The sequence below is a fragment of the Chanodichthys erythropterus genome, chromosome 10, assembly GCF_024489055.1.
Source record: "Chanodichthys erythropterus isolate Z2021 chromosome 10, ASM2448905v1, whole genome shotgun sequence".
In the NCBI taxonomy this organism is placed as follows: domain Eukaryota; kingdom Metazoa; phylum Chordata; class Actinopteri; order Cypriniformes; family Xenocyprididae; genus Chanodichthys; species Chanodichthys erythropterus.
This window is the reverse complement of record NC_090230.1, coordinates 59,533,502-59,553,643: the sequence shown is the minus strand read 5'-3', so window position 1 is coordinate 59,553,643 and position 20,142 is coordinate 59,533,502. Positions and strand designations below refer to the sequence as shown.

Sequence of the window (20,142 nt, the reverse complement as noted above, 5' to 3'; positions counted from 1 at the left end):
AAAAGCACAACTAGTGTGTGGTTTTGGAGTAGCTTGCGATTAAAAGTACTTTATTAGTTCAAATACACCAAAGAAGAGGCCATCACTTATTAACAAATACACAGAAGACAGGAAACACAAAATAAAATAAAATGGTAATATTAGACGAAGAGGGACAGTCAGATAAAGTCCATGTACACTTGTGTGTTCACTCCCAGAACGGAAGAGGCACTTCCTTCGGTTTCAACATTCCTTCCCGATTGGATTTTTTTGTGTTTTTTTGGTGAAGATAGAGGAAAGGACGTCAGTTTGTGTATAAAATGTTACTGTTTTTCACATGCCTGGCATTGCCAACTTAAATGACTTTTTTTTTCCAGTGAAACTGTAAGAGAAAGCTAGTTGCTTGTTTTTTTACTCAGAGTAATTTACAATTCAAGAACGAAGGGAACAACTCTATTCATTGTATACAGCAGGCAATTTGCACTATAGGCTAAAACGAGACACTTTGTAGCAGTACTGAGACAGAGCGATCGGATTTGGGCATTAAATGCTTGTATGGCACATTTTGGTCCATGTTAGTGTTGTGTCAGAACATATCCCCCATTTTATGTACACATTGGACGAATAGATGTATGCATGTTTGGAATTGTCAATTTTTCATTTGCGTCAGAGGTCTTTGGAGGCAGGCCAGTGCTCGCTTATAGGAAGTAGTCGGGGGTGCGGCGGGTGACGTGAGGCTCTCCACGTCGAGGAGCTGGATCAAACTGAAGGCTGGGGGAAAAAGAAAAATGTCGCTCACTATATGTTCAAATCATGAAAACATGTTCTGATCAAATTTCACTCCAAAACCTCAACAAGTAAGAAATATATTGCAGAATGCATGAAAATGAAGCATCATTTTAGGACTAAAGAGATTTTTTGCATTGTGACATTTTAATTGCAATTAAGCGCATTTTACCCCACAGTTCACATTGCTGTATATATAGTATTTTTAATTCCCACTATTCTCAATGGTGATTGTTATTAGCGTCATTACTGCAAGTCGTTTTTTCTTTCTCCTATCCTGATTTAATATGCAGTAAGACATATGTAGGCTGATTTTCCTGAAGTGTCCAACACTGGTGCTATGAAAACACTGCTCACATTCCAACACAGCAACACATGAGTTTGGGGTGTTTTTGTTCAACCAATGGCAGACTGGGGAGTGTTCAGAGTACCAGAGTTTCTTGCAGTTTGTTGACAATTACACAGCAATAAGAATTTTGCAGTAATATGGTTAAAGTGCCCCTATTATGCCATTTTAAAAGTTCCCAATTCTGTTTTGGAGTCTCCTACAATAGCTTTACATGCATCCAAGGTCAATAAACATTTACATTTTCTCATAATGTACATAGCTGCATCACCTCTTCTCTCACAGCATCTGAAACTGTTCAATAAAGGAATCAGACTCTCAAAACCCCTCCTTTATGAGAGCTTCCTCTGCTCAGATTGGTCAGCTGGCTCCAATCTGTTGTGATTGATTACTCTGATCCGATTGGTAAGATGGCCCAGTCTGTTGTGCTTTTACAGTGCATACAGTGAATACTCCCATTACCATATCTGAATTTCAGAACAGCGATGTGAACTGTAATGATGGAATCAGTTTTACTGTATAAATTCCAGCCTGAGTCCTCATTCTTTGGAAGTGGATGCAAAGTGGATTTGGCACGTCTTCGACACACTGCTTCTCAACTACAACTACAGTGTTTGAGGGTCAAAGTAGATCATAGATTGTTCATGGGTACCCAATGAAGACCATAGGTGGGCATTATGCAAATTTGTTATAAACCTACATAGATGTGTAATGGAAGTGAGACCGGAATTGCTGATGACTCATTTCTTTCTTGTAGGAGACAATAACTGTGTCGTACACTTTGATCTTTAAAACTTTGCAGACATTACACACTACATGAAAGAAAATACCCGAAAAAGCATACTAGGGACTTCAAAAGCAATGAAATTAATGTCACAAAATGAAGATAATGCCATAAAAGTTGAAAACCTTTATAGTCCTCGAAACAGGCTTCATTTTCATTCTTTAAGTAAAACACTTGAAGTAAGGTTCAGACTTGTTCTTGACATAACACTTTATATGAGAAAGATCATCATAATAAGTGTAACTTACAATGAATATTTAAGGGTATCGTCCAGTTCCATAATGGCTGCCTGGTTGCCACAGCGATAGCAGTAGTTTGGCGCACTGAAGATAGTGACAACGTTCCTATCATGACACCAATTGTACCCCTGAAAGAAAAAAAAGAAGAAAAAAAAAGTTGTTTTATATCCGATCTGATCTTAATCGTTATTCCACTGAAGGGTTGCGAAAAGTTGAACTGTGGATCTCACCTCCATGACCAGCTGATGGGCACGGGACACCAGCGTGAGGCCATTAGCGTGGTTGAAGGTCTCAGAAATGTCTTGTCCAAATGTGTAACCGGCTCCTCGTGGCGAGATTCCCCAGCCACCACGATCATCAGGGTCTGACCACAGCAGGTCACACATGGGTCCCTGAAACACACACACCGATTTACAGCAAATCCCCTCAAACCAGTGAAAGCCTTTAGGAGAACGTGTGATGTATCGATGCCATATATCTAAAACGCACTTTAATTACTCCTGACATTTACAAGTAGAGCTGGTATCTTGGTTATTTTATCTAAAGAGGTAATAAAGGTTTAAGAGACAAGGTTCTACAGGGCTATACAGTCACAAGAGTTCAGCTCAACACCCATGAATCTGATCTTGATAAGAGCAGACGAAAGCCCATTATATACTGCATGTGACGGTGAATGAGTGTGAACTACACTGTGTAACATGAGGGATTGACTTAAGACACATTTTACTTGAGAATTTCAGTTATGAAGACATGTCGCATATTTCTGTCGGCTTTTTAAAATCAGAACTAGCGATGCAATTGAATCATTTGGAGCATTAAGCATTGTTTTGGTTTCTGATGAATAGGCCATGTGAATTTATAAAATAGTCTGAATCGATTCATTTGCAGCAGTTTCCCAGTAAAACAGTATAGGGATAGAGGGGAAATTGAGGCTGGTGTCCATTTATAAATACAACTATAACTACACAAGAGAACTTTTATTCAACTAGTGCTGTGTCATTTTTTGTTGAGAACGGCCCTTTATTCAGTTTATTCATCTAATTGCTATTTTCTGACAAAAAAAAAAAAAAAAAAAAAAACACGATTATGGAAAGAAATTATATAACAATTACTATTCAAATATAAAATATTAAATTTTATATTCCTCTTAAAAAAAATAGTATTTAAAAATAATAATAATAATAATAATAATAATGCAAAAATTTTAGACTACAATTGTACAATTACATTAATATTTATGGTTGTCTTAATTTTCAAATGTTAAACCACTGAACATTTATTTTCACTGAAAACCACAGGAAGCCCAAAAATATGCGAAGATGGTTGTGTTTCCATGTGCAGCAAGTAACAAAAGGTTTAAAGTGTTTCTACTGCATAGACAGGTTTTATTAAAAGGTTGCCAGCAATTAATTACCCCTTTAAAGGTGCAATGTGTAAATTTCAATTGAAAGAAATTGAATGAGGATCAATTGACAAATGCAATATAATATACAAAACTATGTTTTAAGTGGTATATAAAGACCTTACATAATGAAGCGTTATGTTTTTATTACCTTGAATGAAACATTTCTATCTACATACACCACAGGTCCCCTTACATGTTAAGTCGCAATTTGCGGCGTCATGTTTCTACAGTAGCCCTAAATGGACAAACTGCTCTACAGAGGGCATATGCTTGACTGGCTAGTCTCTTCCGTCTCAGACGACAACATCTTTGTCCTGTGTTGGCCACAGTAGCTTCTCTATATTGCAATTCGCAACCTCGCCGGTAGATGCTGCTAAAATTTACACACTGCGCCTTTAAACATTTTTCTTTCTTCTCCCACAGTTAATTCAATTAGATTCCAAACAATATGTGCCAGTCTTTTTGAGTGTCATGGCAAGGGCAGAGCAGTTCTGATACAACATTTCATTCACACAGACCAAAACCTTTACACTAACTTTTACACTACTGCTACACACACTGATGTCCTCTTTCTTCAAGCCACTTGACGCAGTCAATAATGTAGATGCGATCTGTGGTTGTACTGACCTCATGTGGAACCTCCTGCAGACGATCCAGAGCACGAATGTGATCCAGTGTGTCTATGGATGGAGAGAGACCACCGTGCAGGCAGAAGATCTGACACAAAGAGAGAGACAGTTATACAAGATAGGATTCTACAGCAGAGAAGTTACATCGGTTCTGTTATTGTTCTTATGTGTATTTCTCAGAAGAGGAGGGTTTCTCACCTGCCCATCCACCAGGGCTGTAAGGGGTAGGTAGTCAAAGAGGTCTGTGAAATACTTCCAGACGTTGGCGTTGCCATATTTCCTCAAGCACTCGTCATAGAAACCGTACACCTGTGTGATCTGTCTGCTCTCGTGGTTTCCTCGCAATATCGTGATGCGTTCTGGATAGCGAACCTACAAATGAAGACGACAAATGGAATGTCAAGAAGTCTGAAGTGTTTGCAAGACCATCATAGCAAATGTAGCAAACGTACCTTTAGTGCAACAAGAAGTGTAACTGTTTCCACTGAGTAATATCCTCTGTCTACATAGTCGCCCATAAACAGGTAGTTGGTGTCAGGTGACTTCCCACCAATTCTGAAGAGCTCCATAAGGTCATGAAACTGGCCATGCACATCTCCACACACTGTGACGGGGCAGCGCACCTCCTGCACATTGGACTCCTTAGTGAGAATCTCTTTAGCCTGCGTGTGTGAGAATAAGACAGTGCATCAGTCACAGTAAGAGTCCAAGGACCTCATGTATAAAACTTTACGTAGATTTCATCCTAAAAGTATGCGTATACACAAAAGCTAGATTTTGCATATGCACAAACGTTTTCATACATTTATAAAACTATCCATACGCCAGAACATGCGCAAAATTCCCTTTATAAAACCCAGTGCATCTCCACTCCGTCTCTTCCCCAAAATAGCGACATATGGAGCTTACAACGCCTAGTTTTACTACGCATAACGTCATCTGCATATCCCTTTCATATGCATATTCCCATCTACGTGATACCATGTTTAACGGTAGGCTACAAGACAAGAAAATAAGAGACAATGGACTGTAAATGCTATTTGTGCAGGTCGCATTACATTGCTAAAATTATTTTGCATCCTTGTCTTGTTTTAGAATAAATACTATATCAAAAGATCCATAAAAGCCATTTTAAATATTTTTCAGAGAAAACATTTATTCTCTCTCATTTATTCTCAAATTATTCTCATTCTTTTCCACTGGCCAAATAGCCTTTTTAATTTAATTATTTAAATTAATCAAATATATTACATTTTTGCAGCAGCGTAAATACAATTGTCTGACTTGTGTCAGTGACAAAACATCTTAAAAAAACGTGCAAATCTTACCGTTTCCTTCAAATTCTATCCTTCAAATACAATAGTATTTTTCATCACAGGAGTTAGCATTGGGATACTGTCTGCCTGCACATCAATAGCACCTCCGTACAGCAGTGGTTGAACAGTATTGTCATCGGACCTTTTCAAACCGGACAATGGACCTGCAGTGTCTTCCATAATAGATTCAAGCACACATCTATTGTTCTCACAAGAAATATTTTCTCCGAACACGAGTTCTGCAATTTAAAGGGGAATTATCATGCGTCTAGCATTCCTCACTGTCATTAGAGAATTAAAACAGAGCGTGCCACAGGAAAAGTGTTCAAAAGCAGTGCATCTACTGCAAATATTTCCATTTAAATTAATCTAATTTTTCTTTAACTTCTGGATAATGAATACATAATTTTAATGCTTAACTCCATTAATGAGTGGGAATTTAATTGTATTAATATTACACTTGATTAATATTATGAATTTTGCCTAAACACCAAAATTAAGTCTTTTAGAAAACTTTTTTTCCTTTCAAAGTTTGTTTAATAATCAATTACTTAAATTTATTTACAAAAATTTAAATTGCACATTTTTATCAACTTTTTAGTAATAGAATATTTCTACACCAATTTGCTGGTTAAATTTTAACATTTAAATGATGGCTGTAATCATTTGTTTTTAAAACAGATTCAAACGTAAATTAAATAATGAAGACCACTGACAAGTAAAAAATATAATGAATATGTAATATACTGCATGTATTTACCAAAATGATGCTCTCTAGAGTTATTTTTTTTCTAGCTAACTATTGAGTTCATGGTCACCGAATAGCTTTCCTGAGGTAAATGTAACTTTCTAAAAAATTAGAAAGTCTAGACTGTTTCATATCAAAAGTAACAAAACTTATTGCGATTATTGGATGGCTGGTGCACTACAAATGTTCGGTGAAGTTTTATTCTAGCATCAACAGAAAAAAAGCACAGACTAAAGATTGATCTTGAGATTTACAACTCTATCAGTATCGCTGTTGCTAGGGCTGGATAAAGATATATATTGTGACAACAAAATTGCTATCGTTTAGATCACAGTACGTAAATATATTTATTGTGTACTAGAGAACTACTTAAAGTTACTCAGTGATAGAACATGGGGACTTGCGCTGACTGACTATGTGTTAAATAAACCAACTGTACCTGAAAAGCTTAAATTTAATTTGTATATTTGTTCTATTGTCCATTTATTGTTCTACTGTCTGTTTGTAATTTGCTTATGTGTTCTTATTTTTTCATAAAAACAAAAGTAAAGATAACTAGCCTATATTATGATATATATTGTTATCGTGAAATAAACACTCATATCGCCCACCCCTAGTTGACACATTTAACTGTTGTTGTTCATCCACATTGTGTGCATGAAATAGATGCTGAAAAATCAAACTGCACCACTGGAGAAGTGCCAATTCAACATCATTGTTTCGGTCAATGATTTCGACCCTTCACAACCATTTCGGCCTGAAAATTTTTGGCAGCTGAAAATAAGTGTTGTGAAAGCATTCAGTGCGTCAGTGCATGCCTAGCCTGGGTTAACCTCAAGCGCACGGAGCAGAAAAACAGACAAGAACATTTCCAAAACCCAATCTGGTTGTTTTTTAAGGAGGAGCTACAAACATCCAGCTTTATTCATACAACTCAAGCACCAAGATTGCTTTAGACAATTTTCACACTCATTAATGGTGTTTGATAAAGCAAGAGGCACTATTTCTCTAATCTAGTGACTTGAACACTCAGTACACCCATTGTATGGACATGAACAGAGTCTCCTTGAAGTCTTGTTAAGTGACCAGGCAAGCACCACTGAAACTTTCATCAGAAAATGTAAAAAAAATCTAGTTTAATATCATTAATGCATGCTCCCAAATCTCTCTAACATTGTCAGTCAAAACAAAGCCTGCCTTTACTGGAATACCGATGCTGAATTGAGAATAAATGGACAGGCTGCTAATACGGGCCGGCTTCTATATAGGATTGTCTAAAGTTAGACCATGCTGAGAAATCCTCAAGACAACAGCAGCTTTAAAACATGCAAAGATTAAGTCACAACAAGAATAAAAGACGCCAGAGTGCTTATCTGATGGACGTGCATGTCTGTGCACTCTGTATCACTGTGAAATCTAATCAATAACTGCTGAGAGAACAACCCCCATCACCATGGAGACAGTATGAGTGTGTTTCCATGGAGACCTTTGGTCCCATTTCTATTTAGTACAGTAGGGAACAGAGTTTTCTTTACTTTTAACCCTTTTTAAGGGTCCACAATTGTGTAGCAATACATGGGCAGATTTAGACCAGTACGGATCAAGCCATGCTGTCTATTTTTGAATCTTTGCTCCACGTGCATACCTGTGATGATGACAAAGGCCTGACATATTCTTAAAAAGTACAAACAAAACCAGCAAACTCAAAACAAAAGGCATCACATTTTACTATATGAAGACTCACTGGCTCAATGAAAAAAGCATTTCTCAGCTCTTCCTGAAGAGCTGTATGGGTAACATTCAAAACATCAGAATGGCAAGTTGTGACAGTTATGAAAAACATGTCTTCGTGTTTGTAGATTAAGCAATACTGCAATATCGTCAAATCATAATGGATAAGGTTGTTTTTTAAAATGGCATTCTGCTGTTCTGTCAGGATTAGATCTTCGAGCAGAATAATGGTACCTAATGAATGTGCTTTATAAATAACATTTTGATATAATTTTTACCTCAATATTTTTAATAAACAGTAACCGTTTTATAAAAGCAATAAGGCTTTCTATGCCACACTACAGAATAGTTACTCACTGTGTTTTGTGCCCAAAAATGCTCTTTCGCCATGACTAAATTCACAATATAGCACTAAATCTCATACTGAAAACCATCTTCACTTCAGACACCACAAAGAACTCCTGATAAAGCCTTACTACTTTTTATCCAGAAACACATACACTGACTGCACTGATACATTTTATCAGATATTCTCTGCTGTTTGAGCCACCAGAGCTGCTTTATTTCCTTATTTTAATTGCAATTTTTACTAACTTGTATTATTTAAGCATTTGGTTATATAAAATAACTACACACATTTTCTAGGCAATGTTTTGGTAAATCTTTGGATATCCATGGAGTCCATGATGACATCAGACAGATGTGAGGTAACATCTGTGTCACATGTAAACAACTGTGGTAGTGACTGTAAATAGAAGCAACTTTAGTGCTGGAGGATACTATTCAACCAGACAGGCAGGTCAATTTCAAGTTATATAGACTGCAAATGACAAATTTATATAACAAATACTGACATGAATAAATACAGGCAACCAAATATAAACATTTGAAGTACTTTTTCATTATACTTATTTACAGAATGAATATTTTGTGGCTTAAATAAATTGTTACCAAGACTGAAATGTTTGACTTGTTAAAACTGTTACATTCACCTGTTGCAAATTCATTAACCTTTGAAATAAAGTTACCAGGAACACTTTGAGGTGTGTTGGCTGCCGTGTTACATCAGTCAAATGATGCTATAATAACGTTAACTTTATCACGTTAGAATTATTAAATGTAATTTATTATTAAATGTGACAAGAATATACAAATCAGGAGCATCATTTCGATGGGTCCTCAACATATTTTGGTGAGCAATGAGAATTTGTAAATAGCCTAAAGTGATTTGCTTTAGTCATTATGGAATATCAGTAGACATGTTTCCTCCAACCTTTCTATGCAGGTTACAAAAGTATTAAGGAGTTCTCTATCAACTTTACTGTATGCAACAATGTAATTGTTTAAGGACTACTGCGAACTTTATTTCGTTTACTTTGCCACAATACAGAATACATTAACGCACAAAAGTATTTTTCCTAAGCTACAAATATCCAAATCAGTGTGTGTTTGTATGTAAATCCCATTCATTGCATCAAAAAATGGTTCAAAGAACCTTGATGATTGTTTCATATAATAATGATGTATATATTTTATGTTCTCACAGAGCGTTCAGTAATGCTAAGGGTTATATTTAATGGAATCATTTGTTTATTAAATGACAAATATGAGCTAATAATGTATAAAACACGAGATTTTCTTTACCTTCTCGCAGAGTGTTCTCACTTGGTTCTCGGTCAGCTGTTTACACTCGTTCAGCTGTTCGACCCATTGGTCTAATTCTTTCGTGAACGTTTTATCATCCATCACCGGCGCGATTCTGCGGTAATTCTCACAGATTCTTCGGTAATTAAATCAGCAGTGAGTGCGCGCGCACTGAACTCGTTTAATGTACCACTGCCACACTCACGCGCTGGGCCGACGCGAAGCACAAACACTGCTGTTCAACTCGGATATCAGCTCATTAAACGCCAAATGCCGTGCCACGGGTGTTTTTATCTAGGCTTGGCGATAACAGATATCTGTCTTTTGACTGTATGCGCGATCTGTCGTTGATAGATTTTCCGTTGACTCGTTGCGCTTCCGACCTTCCTCATAAACGCGCTGTGTAATGGCCGCTGCTATCGCCGCCCATGACGTCACCAGAAAGGCATGCCACTGAACGCTCTGCTGCCTCCTGTGGCCAGGAAGACCACACATACTTTTCCATTGTTAAAAGAAGGCCAAACTGTGCATTTTTAATGTTTACAATGAATTAGTGTGAAACCTATTAGACATAACATGCATCTCTGTGCCTAATATAATGACTATTTAATAGGCTACTTATTGGTTCTGCAATATAAACAGAAAAATATAAAATATAAAAATATAAAATATAAAAAAAAGTTACTACTCAAGTGACACATTTCTAAACAGTAAAGTAATACAACTCAGCAGATTAATACTGTTAGTTATGTAAAATACCTGGCAAAATTGTGTGGCTGGACCTACATATGCCAGAATCATGAAAAGTACAGTGTACTGTATATGTAAGTATCGTGTTTCTAATGATGTGTAAGAAGTCACAGACAATATCTGTTTGAAAAACAGTTTTTCTACTAAATTTGTAGAATTATCAAATAATTTCTTTATTAATGTTATATTGATGTAGAAAATAAATGTTGAATTGCAAATAAATACCACAATAAAGTAATTAAGCTCTGTACAAAACACTGTTATATACAGAAATGGATGGTTTTACCTGAAAATGTATGTTATATAATATATACATTAAAGTCACATTAAAGTACATTTGCTTAAAAGTACCAAGTGCATATGTATGTATCAGTGACTTTAGTTATAAGATGTAAAACCAGTTCTTTGATGTAATTTTCAAAAATACATAGGCTATCTATGTGATTCACTTATAGCTTGTAGTTCATTAGCCCATGGTGTTGGGATAATATCTAGTATCAGGGTGAATGGCTGAAGTGGAGCCTGTGGTGTATGTTTGTCCATTCAGAAGGAAATAAGGGTAATGAATAGCTGTAATTGTGCTGGGCACAGGGACATGTGTCAAAGCCTGAACTGAGAGAGGAGGATGTACCAAATTTGCATTCAAAGGACAATTTGGTAAATTATAAGGTTGTGTCATGGCCAAACTGAACTGGTTTACTTGTTCTTGTGAGAGCACAGGACGATGTGCTGCAGTGTTAGTTTGTTGATATTTAACACTATCAAACGATGGATGTGTAACACAAGAATCTCCTCGTAAAGTTGCTTGTGGAGCCGAGACTGAAGGCCATTGAGGTCTTTGTATGTCTGCTAAAGATCTCCTCTCGTCAGAGTGTGATAAAGTCACACGTCTTTTAGACAGAAGATGAGAACTTATTTCAGAGTGTGCATGAGACGTGGAAGGTGAAGACACATTCCAGTCTGCAGCGGTGCTTCCAACCATTCCCCAATGGCCCCGATCCACTCTGTGAGGAAGAGTGTAGTAAGGCCTTGGAATCTCAACATGGCTTGCAGGAGTTGTTTGGAAAAGGGGGTTCACACCTTTATTATTCATGTTATATTGTGATACAGGTGGATGTGTTGCCCTGAGGATGTTGGAAAACATTTATTAGCCACATTTATTAGCCATTAAAAAAAGATATTTATTCTTTATATTACATTTTAAAAATCTCCTACCTCCTTTTAGCCATGTTGTAAGCCACCTCCTTGTCAGCCTTTATACTCTAGATTATATATATAGAAAAACATTCAGAAAGATACACAATGTTTTTCTTTCAAATTTTTTAATTAAATATCTCTATCGTCCAAAAAACAACTCTTTAGCTTCCTAAAAGTCAAAGTAAACTGCCATTTGCAACCCATATTCAAGAAGATATTTTCTTTATAAAAAAAGAATGGAAGGACTTTATTCACTGGGAATTGATTGGATTGAGAGAAATGTGTGTTATAGCTAAAGTAAGGAGCCAGACCAAGTTAGAGGTTGCTAAAATAATGCATTATAAGCATTATGAGGAAAGGGCAAAGTAATTTCTGAGAAAGAAACAATTATTTTCTTTGGAAAAACATGAACCCCGAGTCACAATAAAACCTAACATTTTGATTTAATGTTGACTTTATATATATTATATACTATATACTTTATGTTTATATATGCTATATATCTGAGCAAAATCTTACCTGTGCAACACGGGGTTGAGAGGACATCCACAACTGTAAACTTTTGCGTTTCCGTGCAGCATCAATCTTTTGTTTGGTCTCTGCTCCATCCATGGACGGAGGAGGCTGTTCCACTTTGTTCACGAGAGCAACTCCTGACTCCGTCACCCCAAAAATAATCTGTGGGTTTGAATTCTTATATGTCTTGAGAACCTCACTTGGTGCACCATGACCCATGTCTTTCCATACAAGAACCTTAGAGGCATCATATAGAAGGTGCTCGATTCCAAACCATGATATTTTGCAAATCACTTCTTTGCATGATTTCAAGAAAAGGGCTTTTTCTTGGAGATATCTGCATGCGATGGACAGATGCTCTGCTTTTCCAACATCAAATGTCCCTGGCAACTGATCTGATGGTGTTTCCACAAAAGTCATTATAACTTTGTGGACCTTTTCCAGTCTTTCCAAACTGTCTCCAAAATTGATCATCGCAGCAATTGGTACAGATAAAAAGAAGCTTTTAATATCGTGGGGATTTCTGAGAGCAGCCTCAGCCTCGAGGAGCTCACGCTTGCTTTTCAGATACATGTAGTAAGATGCATGAGGGGCCGCATGGAGCTGTTGGTGCAACGTGGACACTGCACTGTAGTATTCTTGCAGTTTGCTGTAGCCCTCTTGTGCCAAGATCTTTTGAAAAGAAGCAAACAACGACGACTGCTGCTGAAAGCCAACCTCCCCCTTGTAGAGTTCTCCGTAAAGAGAAGGATCATACCAAAGCAAACTCCTAAAAGTAGGTTTACCTCTCATGAAGTTCATTTTGTTTTCAACAAATTGCCAAGCTTCCATCATCATCTGCAACTCCAAGTAAGAATTCACAGCTTCATACTTCAGGTCTACTTGTGCAGGTGGATGTTCCAAATATTGTTCTAAGATGAGACACCTTGAAACGAAAGACTGGTTGAATGGCACTTTCTGATCTCGTTCAAAACTCGAGATAAAGTGCTGCAACATGTTTTTGCATTTAGACTGCAAAGATCCAAGTTCGGTTAACGAGGTTGTTTCGTCAGCCATTTTAAGAGTGTTTGAAATGTCACTGATGCTGTATTCATTGCCAGCGAATGTACTGCTCACATTGCCATCATCAATGATTTCTATGATCGTGTTCGAAGACTGATTCTCTGGACTCTTTCGTTCACATAAACTATCCAAATTCGCTGAGGGATTTTGTTGGCCAGTTGTGTTATTTCTTTGCATCTTTAACTGGGCATTGCAGGTGTTATTAACGGAGATTTCTGGGGAACCAATATTCAGGTCGTTCACCTGGACCAAGGGATGAGGACTCGTGTTATCTTTGACGGTGTCTAATGCACTGGTGCTGTCAGGACTGACACTAGTGACTTTGCTCCTTCTTGATCTTCTGGTGCGTTTGGTTTGAGAAGATCGTCTGCCTCTCTTAGATTCAACAGGCACTAGCAGGCAAACATCAGTTCCAGTTTGAGCATGTTCACTTTGAGGATCCTTCCTGGTTTGAATAGAGGTTTTGGTGCATTCACTGGAACTGCCATTTGTAACTGCGTCACTCTCAGGAGGCATCAGGCAGGGAAGATTCACCATACAGTACTGGCCTTTTTCAAACAACTGCTGTTTATGTGCCGTGCTGTCAAGTGTTATCCACACCACTGGTCTTTCTTTCAGATCTTCATTTACTACTTCTTGTTTCTTGACAGTGGACTCAAATTTGGTCAGATAATCTCTTAGTTTAGAAATAAGCTGGGTTTCTGGTGAGTTCACGTCATCTTTTTTGTTCTGCTCTGGCCTTGATAAATCACATTTGTCTTTGATTATGTGAGTACTTGATGATTTGGTAGAACCAAGCAAATTGGTGTTGCTGCTCTTTATGTGCTCTGAAGAAATCTCACATTGACCACTCAAAGCTGGATCATCAACAGTAAGATCTACAACATTATTTGATGCACATTTCAAAGCCTCTAGACCACCCTGCTTTGAATCTGATGTTGCCTCTTCCAACACCTTTGTATCAGTACTCCACACACTGCTGCCATTAGATGTGCTGGTAAAAATTTTGACACATGGGTGGTCCATATATGGGATATTTGCTGGCATGTGTTCTCTAGCTTGTACATTTAAAGAACTTTTCACACTTGCATTTTGCTGACATTTGATAGTGTCTGTCTCAGCTGTATTATTGATAGTATCCATCACGTTGGGTTCTGTGAATTTAGTTGTATGACTGTTGTTTGTGTTGCTTGCGGTCACATCACTGTGTGTTTTTGATGCTTCATAATCATGTATACTTAAGCTCTTAGAAGCATATACATCGTCATCTACTGATATTTTCATTGTGAAATGCTCGTTGCTTAATGGATTCAATCTATTGTCTGATGTCACTTTCAGCAACATGTTCTCCCTCTTGCGCTCTGTAATACCTTCTGTAATACTCTCATAATCTTTGCTAGTGCTTGTCATCAAGGTTGTTTCGTTTTGATTTGGGATGTTTTTAGTTGTCTTCACTTCTTTATCCACCATTACTGAGATTAGGTGTGAAGTTAAATCTTTTGATGCCTTCTGAGTGTAGACTGAGTTACTTTCACAGAGATCTTCTGAACATGCTTCTGTATGATTTATTGGTTCCTCTTTGGTCCCAGGAATAGTGTTGAAACCTATGGATGGTGTCAGATCTTTGCTGATAACAGACATGGTTGGAGAACATTGATCTTGGAGTATACCTTTAAAAGCATTAGCTTCCTGACAACTCTCAATGTGAAACCACTGTCTGTCATCCTCAGCATCAGATGTGTGAGACATTACTCTTAAAATAGAGTCTGGGTCTTGATCTTTTTCAGATGTATGTGACAGAATGTTTGAAGAGTCTGATGTTGCCTTGCTGTTTACTGTTTCATGGGCACTCTTAGCTGACACAATTTTTCTGCTAATATTCTTCTTTGCTTTCCAAAAACATGTCTTCTTGACATATTTGCTTCTCTTTAGAGAGTGACCTAGTGATAGAACTGTGTGCTGTTTTTTGAGACATGCCTTCTTACTGCCTGGTCTGCTCAAGCTTGTGCTTTTCACATATATTTTAGATTTACTGAACCTCTGAGCTAGTAGCTGTATTAGTTCGGCATTACTGGTTGCAGTTTTTTTGTGTCCTTCACTGCTGCACATTTGGGTCCCTGGGGTTTGAATTACTTTGTTGTTTCTTCCACTCAATTTCTTTTGAAGGCCTTTGATTTTTGAAAATCGTTCAGAAAGAGAAAGCATTTCTCTTATATGGGCAGACGTTTTGTTTGCTTTTAGAGTAACTCTGAGATGGAGATCTTCTGAGATTATCGTGTGTAGGTATGTTTTGGCTTTGTTGTGATCTTTGCTTTCATTTTTTGGCTTGGAAATGGTGTCTGCGGGTCTGCCCATAACTCTGGGTGTAAGGTAAGCCCTTGAGGAGAAAACATGCTTTTGAGTTTTGCTTGGCAATAGTTGATCAAGTTGAAGTCTTTTGTACAATTCCCTGTGAGCGCTGTAGTCCAGTTGTACTGTTTCCATTTCAAGCTCTGGAGGTATTTCACAGTATTTTACCTGTCTAAAGGAATCCATCTCTTGAACACCACTGCAACTTTTCCCATTCTGCTTTTGCTTTTCTGTCATGGCAGGGCTGAGATTACAATTGTCTGATGTCCCACAGCTAGAGACTTCGACACAGCTTGCAATATCCATGACGATTACGTTGTTTGCATACATAAGGGATGATTCAGTGCTGGGCCTTTCAACCAAGTTAACACCTGGAGTAGATTCATTCTCCTTCATGTCTTCTCCTGCACTTCTGGAGAGCTCACATCCTGTGCTGTGATTAAGCTTAGCTTCATTAGAGGGACAAGTTAAAAGACTCGGGTGATTGAGATCAAACTGAACACTTTGTGTATCATGTTTTTCATCTGTGAGGTTGAGATTCAGTGAACCCAGCACCAATGATTGCTCTGAAAGTTTATCTGGAGACTGAATCAGACCCACATCCTCCTGTAGGTGAGCCTGTACCTTTTCTGTCAACATTACTGCACTGGGTTCTGGATGATCTGGATGTTCGTTCTCATGAATGTGCGTTGTGCTCCATTTATCCCTGTTAACAAAATCATTGTTATCTGACAAACTTGCAGCATCATGCCATTGTGCTTGGCAAAAACTGGACTGATTCTGTTTGTATGGATTGTCTTTTGTCTGTAAAACACGATTTTCTTTGGGCTCTCTTTGAGACAGACTGGAGGTCTCATTTGTCTCATAGATTTTTTGAAAGAGTAATCCCTTTTTATACTTCTCATAAAAAACCTCATAGAAAAGTATACGGTTAGCTAATTCTTGCTTTTGTTCTAGTGACATGTTTTCTTGTGACCAGATTTTTTGTTGTCTCTCTTCCTCACTCATTCTAAAGTAGGCAGCATATTTCTGAAACTTCATTTTGAATAACTTCATTGAGGGCAATGCTGGGGTAGGCACACCTTCATCATTCATTGAAGATTTTAGGGAACAAGGACCCTCATCTCTTTGAGCTTCCTTCTTGTCCATGTTTGATGACTCTTTTGAATCACACTTATTTCCAGCAAACCCATAATTGTCTTGTTGGTTTTGACAGGCTAGTTGGCTTTTTTTATTATCACATGCTGAGCCAGTGTATGCTGCCTCACCCTCTGAGCAGTTGGTCTGTTGGTTTGCTTCTTGTCTAGACAGACGCGGATCCCTAACCAAGCGTGAAGAATACACTAAGGTGGAAATTTTGTCCAGTGGACTTTGAGGTCTTTTGTCCCATTTACTGTCTTTACTTCGATTTGTGAATGCTTTCTTTCCCAGCAAGCTTTGGGAGAGAGCAGTGTGATCCATAACGGGTACTGAACTGCTGGAAGATACAGAGTCCTCACTGGCAGGAGTCCAGTTCTGTTTTGGCTTGAGTGGCCGAGTGTTTTGCATATCAGTCTTTTGAAATGGAGCTTCTACTCCTGGATTCTGAGGGGTATAATCCGTCTCAAAGCAGCCCGGTGTGCCAAAATGTTTGAATGTAATGGTGGCTGTGTTTCCTTTTCTTCTTCTCTCTGCCACAGTACAGGCCTTAAAACGATCTATTGCATTTTCAGTGGTAGAATAAACAACATGTTTTTAATTAAATAGATAGATGCATGATCACAAGACATTCATTTCTACAAATCTGTTTTGAAATCATATGTATCATGGAAAGTGTAATACGAATATACTTGATGTGATAATGATGGGCATGTATTTGATGTGTTAAAAAAGGGGTTTGTTTTATCTTACCCTGCACTTGGCCAAGAGGTAGCGTTGAAGGAGAGAGTGGTAAGTTTGTAGGTATAGTCAGAATGGCACTGCTGGCAGGAACGAATGAAGCTACAGCATACGGCAAACACTGCCTGGGTCTTTCACTGAGCTCATGATTTTCATTAAAGTCAAATAGAAAAACCTAGAAAAACAATGTTTTATTAAGACTCCTGCTAATCTGTAGGTACATTTGATTGGATAATTTGCTATTCTGAAATTAATCAACTCACAGCAGAGCCCAGTACTTGCTGATGAAGAGTGTCTCGATGGGACACTGCATCTTTACACATGTGACAGTCAAAGCTCACTATGGGATCCTGCGTCTTATTCCAGTCCAAGCTTGGAGCAATTTTTTTCACCTTTCCATAAAGAACCTGAAGCGCCAAAGCACAAAAATGCTCACAATTGTCATTTCATAAGTAAGTGTCATTCCAAAATGTTCAGACTGAATAGAGTACAAGAACAAGAAACATTCAACAAACCTTGAAAATTAGCATTTTGTTTGCACTTAATATGCTGGTAGTTGACTTTAATGCCACATCAACATGCTTAAACAGATATACACCATGTGATGGCTTTCCCAAGGCATGCTGGACTGTGTTGCCAACCCGCAGACCATGCTGATAAATCTGGGCTGTCATTTGATCTGATGCAACTAAAAAACAGAAGCTTTCCTCCATTTCTCTCCCGTGTCTTCCTTTAGCACGCATCTCTGCCCTGTAGTCAGTCAATGAGCGGTGACAGATAAGTAATGGAAAGCAAACAAAATTCATTTATTGTGGATTCACTTTTTTAAATATACAGCTACAGTAGGTAACAGATGTATGAAGCAGAATCACTGAAGATGTTATTGCACACTGCAGTTTTATGTAATTACCTTTTTTCAGAGAACTTTTTAAGGAGTTCTTCATTGTGCACTAAACAAACATCTCTCCAGACCCATGCGTTTGCTCTGTCCTTCCTTGTGTCTAGGTTGGAATCTCTCAGTTTTGTCTGTATGAGACTGTAATCACGGCTCTCCTCTGAGCAATGTTCCAGTAGGACTGACCAAACAAAAGTGAAACAGCACTCATTAAAAAACAGCAGATGAATTTAACAGTAACTCTGGATTACGACAGTAACATCATCACACAGTTTGCATGCCATCACAAATATTTTTCTGCTGATGTGGATTTTGTGAAAACCTAGAAAAACCTTCTCCAGAGGTCCGTTTCTTCCTGGGTATAGTGAAGTTCTTCAGTGCCAGGGTTCCTGTTAATGTTGACTGTTGTGATCTGGAGCCCTCTACTGTCTCCTCACGCTGTCTTTGCTCCATTCTTGTTTACAACTGATACTCACCCTAAAAAAGATGATAAACCTTAATTAATCCGACGTTCAAAAAGAGAGTTTAGATTTCATCTGAAGACTCTCTGCGATATTCCTAAAACACTGTAATAAGCAGTCACTCTTAACAGATAAAACACGGAAACCTAAACAGCCGATTTGCTCTTTCACAAGTTCGCAGTTGCCGTCTTTGGTGTTTGTATAGATAACTAAATGTATATGGATTCAGGATCATTGGTGCATTTATATAACAAAAGTGCATGTTGCCCCACTAGCACTAAAGCACCTGTGCCCCACTAGCACTAAAGCACACTTATCAGCACCCAGTAATCATTTACTCACATGGATATTTGCTATAGTTCCGAAGGCCAGCATTACCATACTGAGAACTGTCTTTATGTAGAATAATGGTTAAAGTTAAAACTAAATCTTACCAAACGTCATGGCAGCGAGAGCTTCCCTGTTGTCCAGATAATGTTGTGGTGCTCACAAACATGAACTTTGATTAAACCTGGTCAACTCTCTGTTTGTTCTATTTAACATGTGACTGTCCAACCATAAAAAGTCAGTGAGGTTTTAGTTCAACAATAACTTTTTAAACAGACGAATACGATGCTATTTAGGACAAGGAGGGCTTGCAGAAATCTTGACTGAGAAAAAGAAATGCATCTTGGAAAATAATAACGCTGCCACAGCAAAACTCAACACACAGCATGGTAAAATACACCAATGAAATGTAAACATCGACACAGGTATGTAAGCTTTTACATGTAAAAGCAGCCTTTAGACGTGGTCAGTACTAATATAATGGTTTAGGGAACGTTGCTGTTATGCAATGACAATCACGTGGGTTCTAGTGAAAGCTGATTTGGCTAAAGCTGTATTGTTAGTAGTATTAAATTACATGTTGGTTATTTTCACATAACAGTGCATGTGAAAACCCAGATATGAATATATGTGAAATCTTTATTGCCAAGTAAACTTATGTCTACACCATAACCGAAAAAACAAACTGACATGTATCAATACGCTGATGAAAGATATCCTAGTTTCGCCTTGTAGGATCAAAAATTTAGGTACTTACCATCATGTAAAATGGCAGTTGAACATGTATGACATGGTCGAAGATGTCTTAGCAAGGAACTGTGCGAAGTTTGTCACTTCAGTTTGAGGAACATCAAGTGAGACATACCAAAAAGGAAATCGCTTGACCTCAAACGCTGAACAGCAAAGGCACAGGAAATTACCTAGTACTGTTAGCTCTAACACCACGGGTTCTTCTTTAGTCCAACCACCAGTGAGCCTCGAGAAAATATCACCCACATACACAAGAGATGAGAACATTTGCTTCATTTTACTTTGAGAATACTTTTGAATTTTAGTATTATACTATTTGAGAATCTCTGCTTGATATATGGTTTAAGGGT

General features: G+C 37.8%; 2 protein-coding genes across 3 annotated transcripts; both read right to left on the bottom strand.

Annotated features, from left to right (window-relative positions):
• Positions 1-27: 27 nt before the first annotated feature.
• On the bottom strand, positions 28-10,032 carry ppp2cb (protein phosphatase 2, catalytic subunit, beta isozyme). Its single transcript, XM_067398438.1, has 7 exons — positions 9,608-10,032; positions 4,621-4,830; positions 4,367-4,540; positions 4,167-4,256; positions 2,365-2,526; positions 2,144-2,262; positions 28-750 (listed from the first exon to the last, which is right to left on the bottom strand). Exons 1-7 carry the CDS (start codon positions 9,707-9,709, stop codon positions 678-680), a joined length of 930 nt encoding a protein of 309 aa, XP_067254539.1. The 5' UTR covers positions 9,710-10,032; the 3' UTR covers positions 28-677.
• Positions 10,033-10,548: 516 nt separating this feature from the next.
• LOC137028962 (uncharacterized) lies at positions 10,549-19,938 on the bottom strand. 2 transcript variants are annotated; one of them, XM_067398435.1, is made up of 9 exons: positions 19,800-19,938; positions 18,587-18,731; positions 18,270-18,435; positions 17,875-18,109; positions 17,623-17,766; positions 17,372-17,534; positions 12,074-17,178; positions 11,573-11,619; positions 10,549-11,481 (listed from the first exon to the last, which is right to left on the bottom strand). In XM_067398435.1, the coding sequence occupies exons 2-9, from the start codon at positions 18,705-18,707 to the stop codon at positions 10,824-10,826; spliced, it is 6,639 nt and encodes a 2,212-aa protein (XP_067254536.1). In that variant the 5' UTR covers positions 18,708-18,731; positions 19,800-19,938; the 3' UTR covers positions 10,549-10,823. The 2 variants fall into 2 exon arrangements, with proteins under 2 accessions (XP_067254536.1, XP_067254537.1); XM_067398436.1 differs by lacking the exon at positions 19,800-19,938 and having other exon boundaries at positions 18,577-18,682.
• Between the last annotated feature and the right edge of the window lie 204 nt (positions 19,939-20,142).

Excerpts from the sequence above, each read along its gene's own strand:
- ppp2cb (XM_067398438.1), bottom strand. The coding sequence starts at position 9,709 with ATGGATGATAAAACGTTCACGAAAGAATTAGACCAATGGGTCGAACAG. Across the intron at positions 4,831-9,607 it reads TGAGAACACTCTGCGAGAAG|GCTAAAGAGATTCTCACTAA; the intron begins GTAAAGAAAATC and ends TCACACACGCAG. Across the intron at positions 751-2,143 it reads GATACCCTTAAATATTCATT|CCTTCAGTTTGATCCAGCTC; the intron begins GTAAGTTACACT and ends TTTTTCCCCCAG.
- LOC137028962 (XM_067398435.1), bottom strand. The coding sequence starts at position 18,707 with ATGGAGCAAAGACAGCGTGAGGAGACAGTAGAGGGCTCCAGATCACAA. Across the intron at positions 17,179-17,371 it reads ACCTCTTGGCCAAGTGCAGG|ATCGTTTTAAGGCCTGTACT; the intron begins GTAAGATAAAAC and ends AAAATGCAATAG. Across the intron at positions 11,482-11,572 it reads TACAACATGGCTAAAAGGAG|GGCAACACATCCACCTGTAT; the intron begins GTAGGAGATTTT and ends CAACATCCTCAG.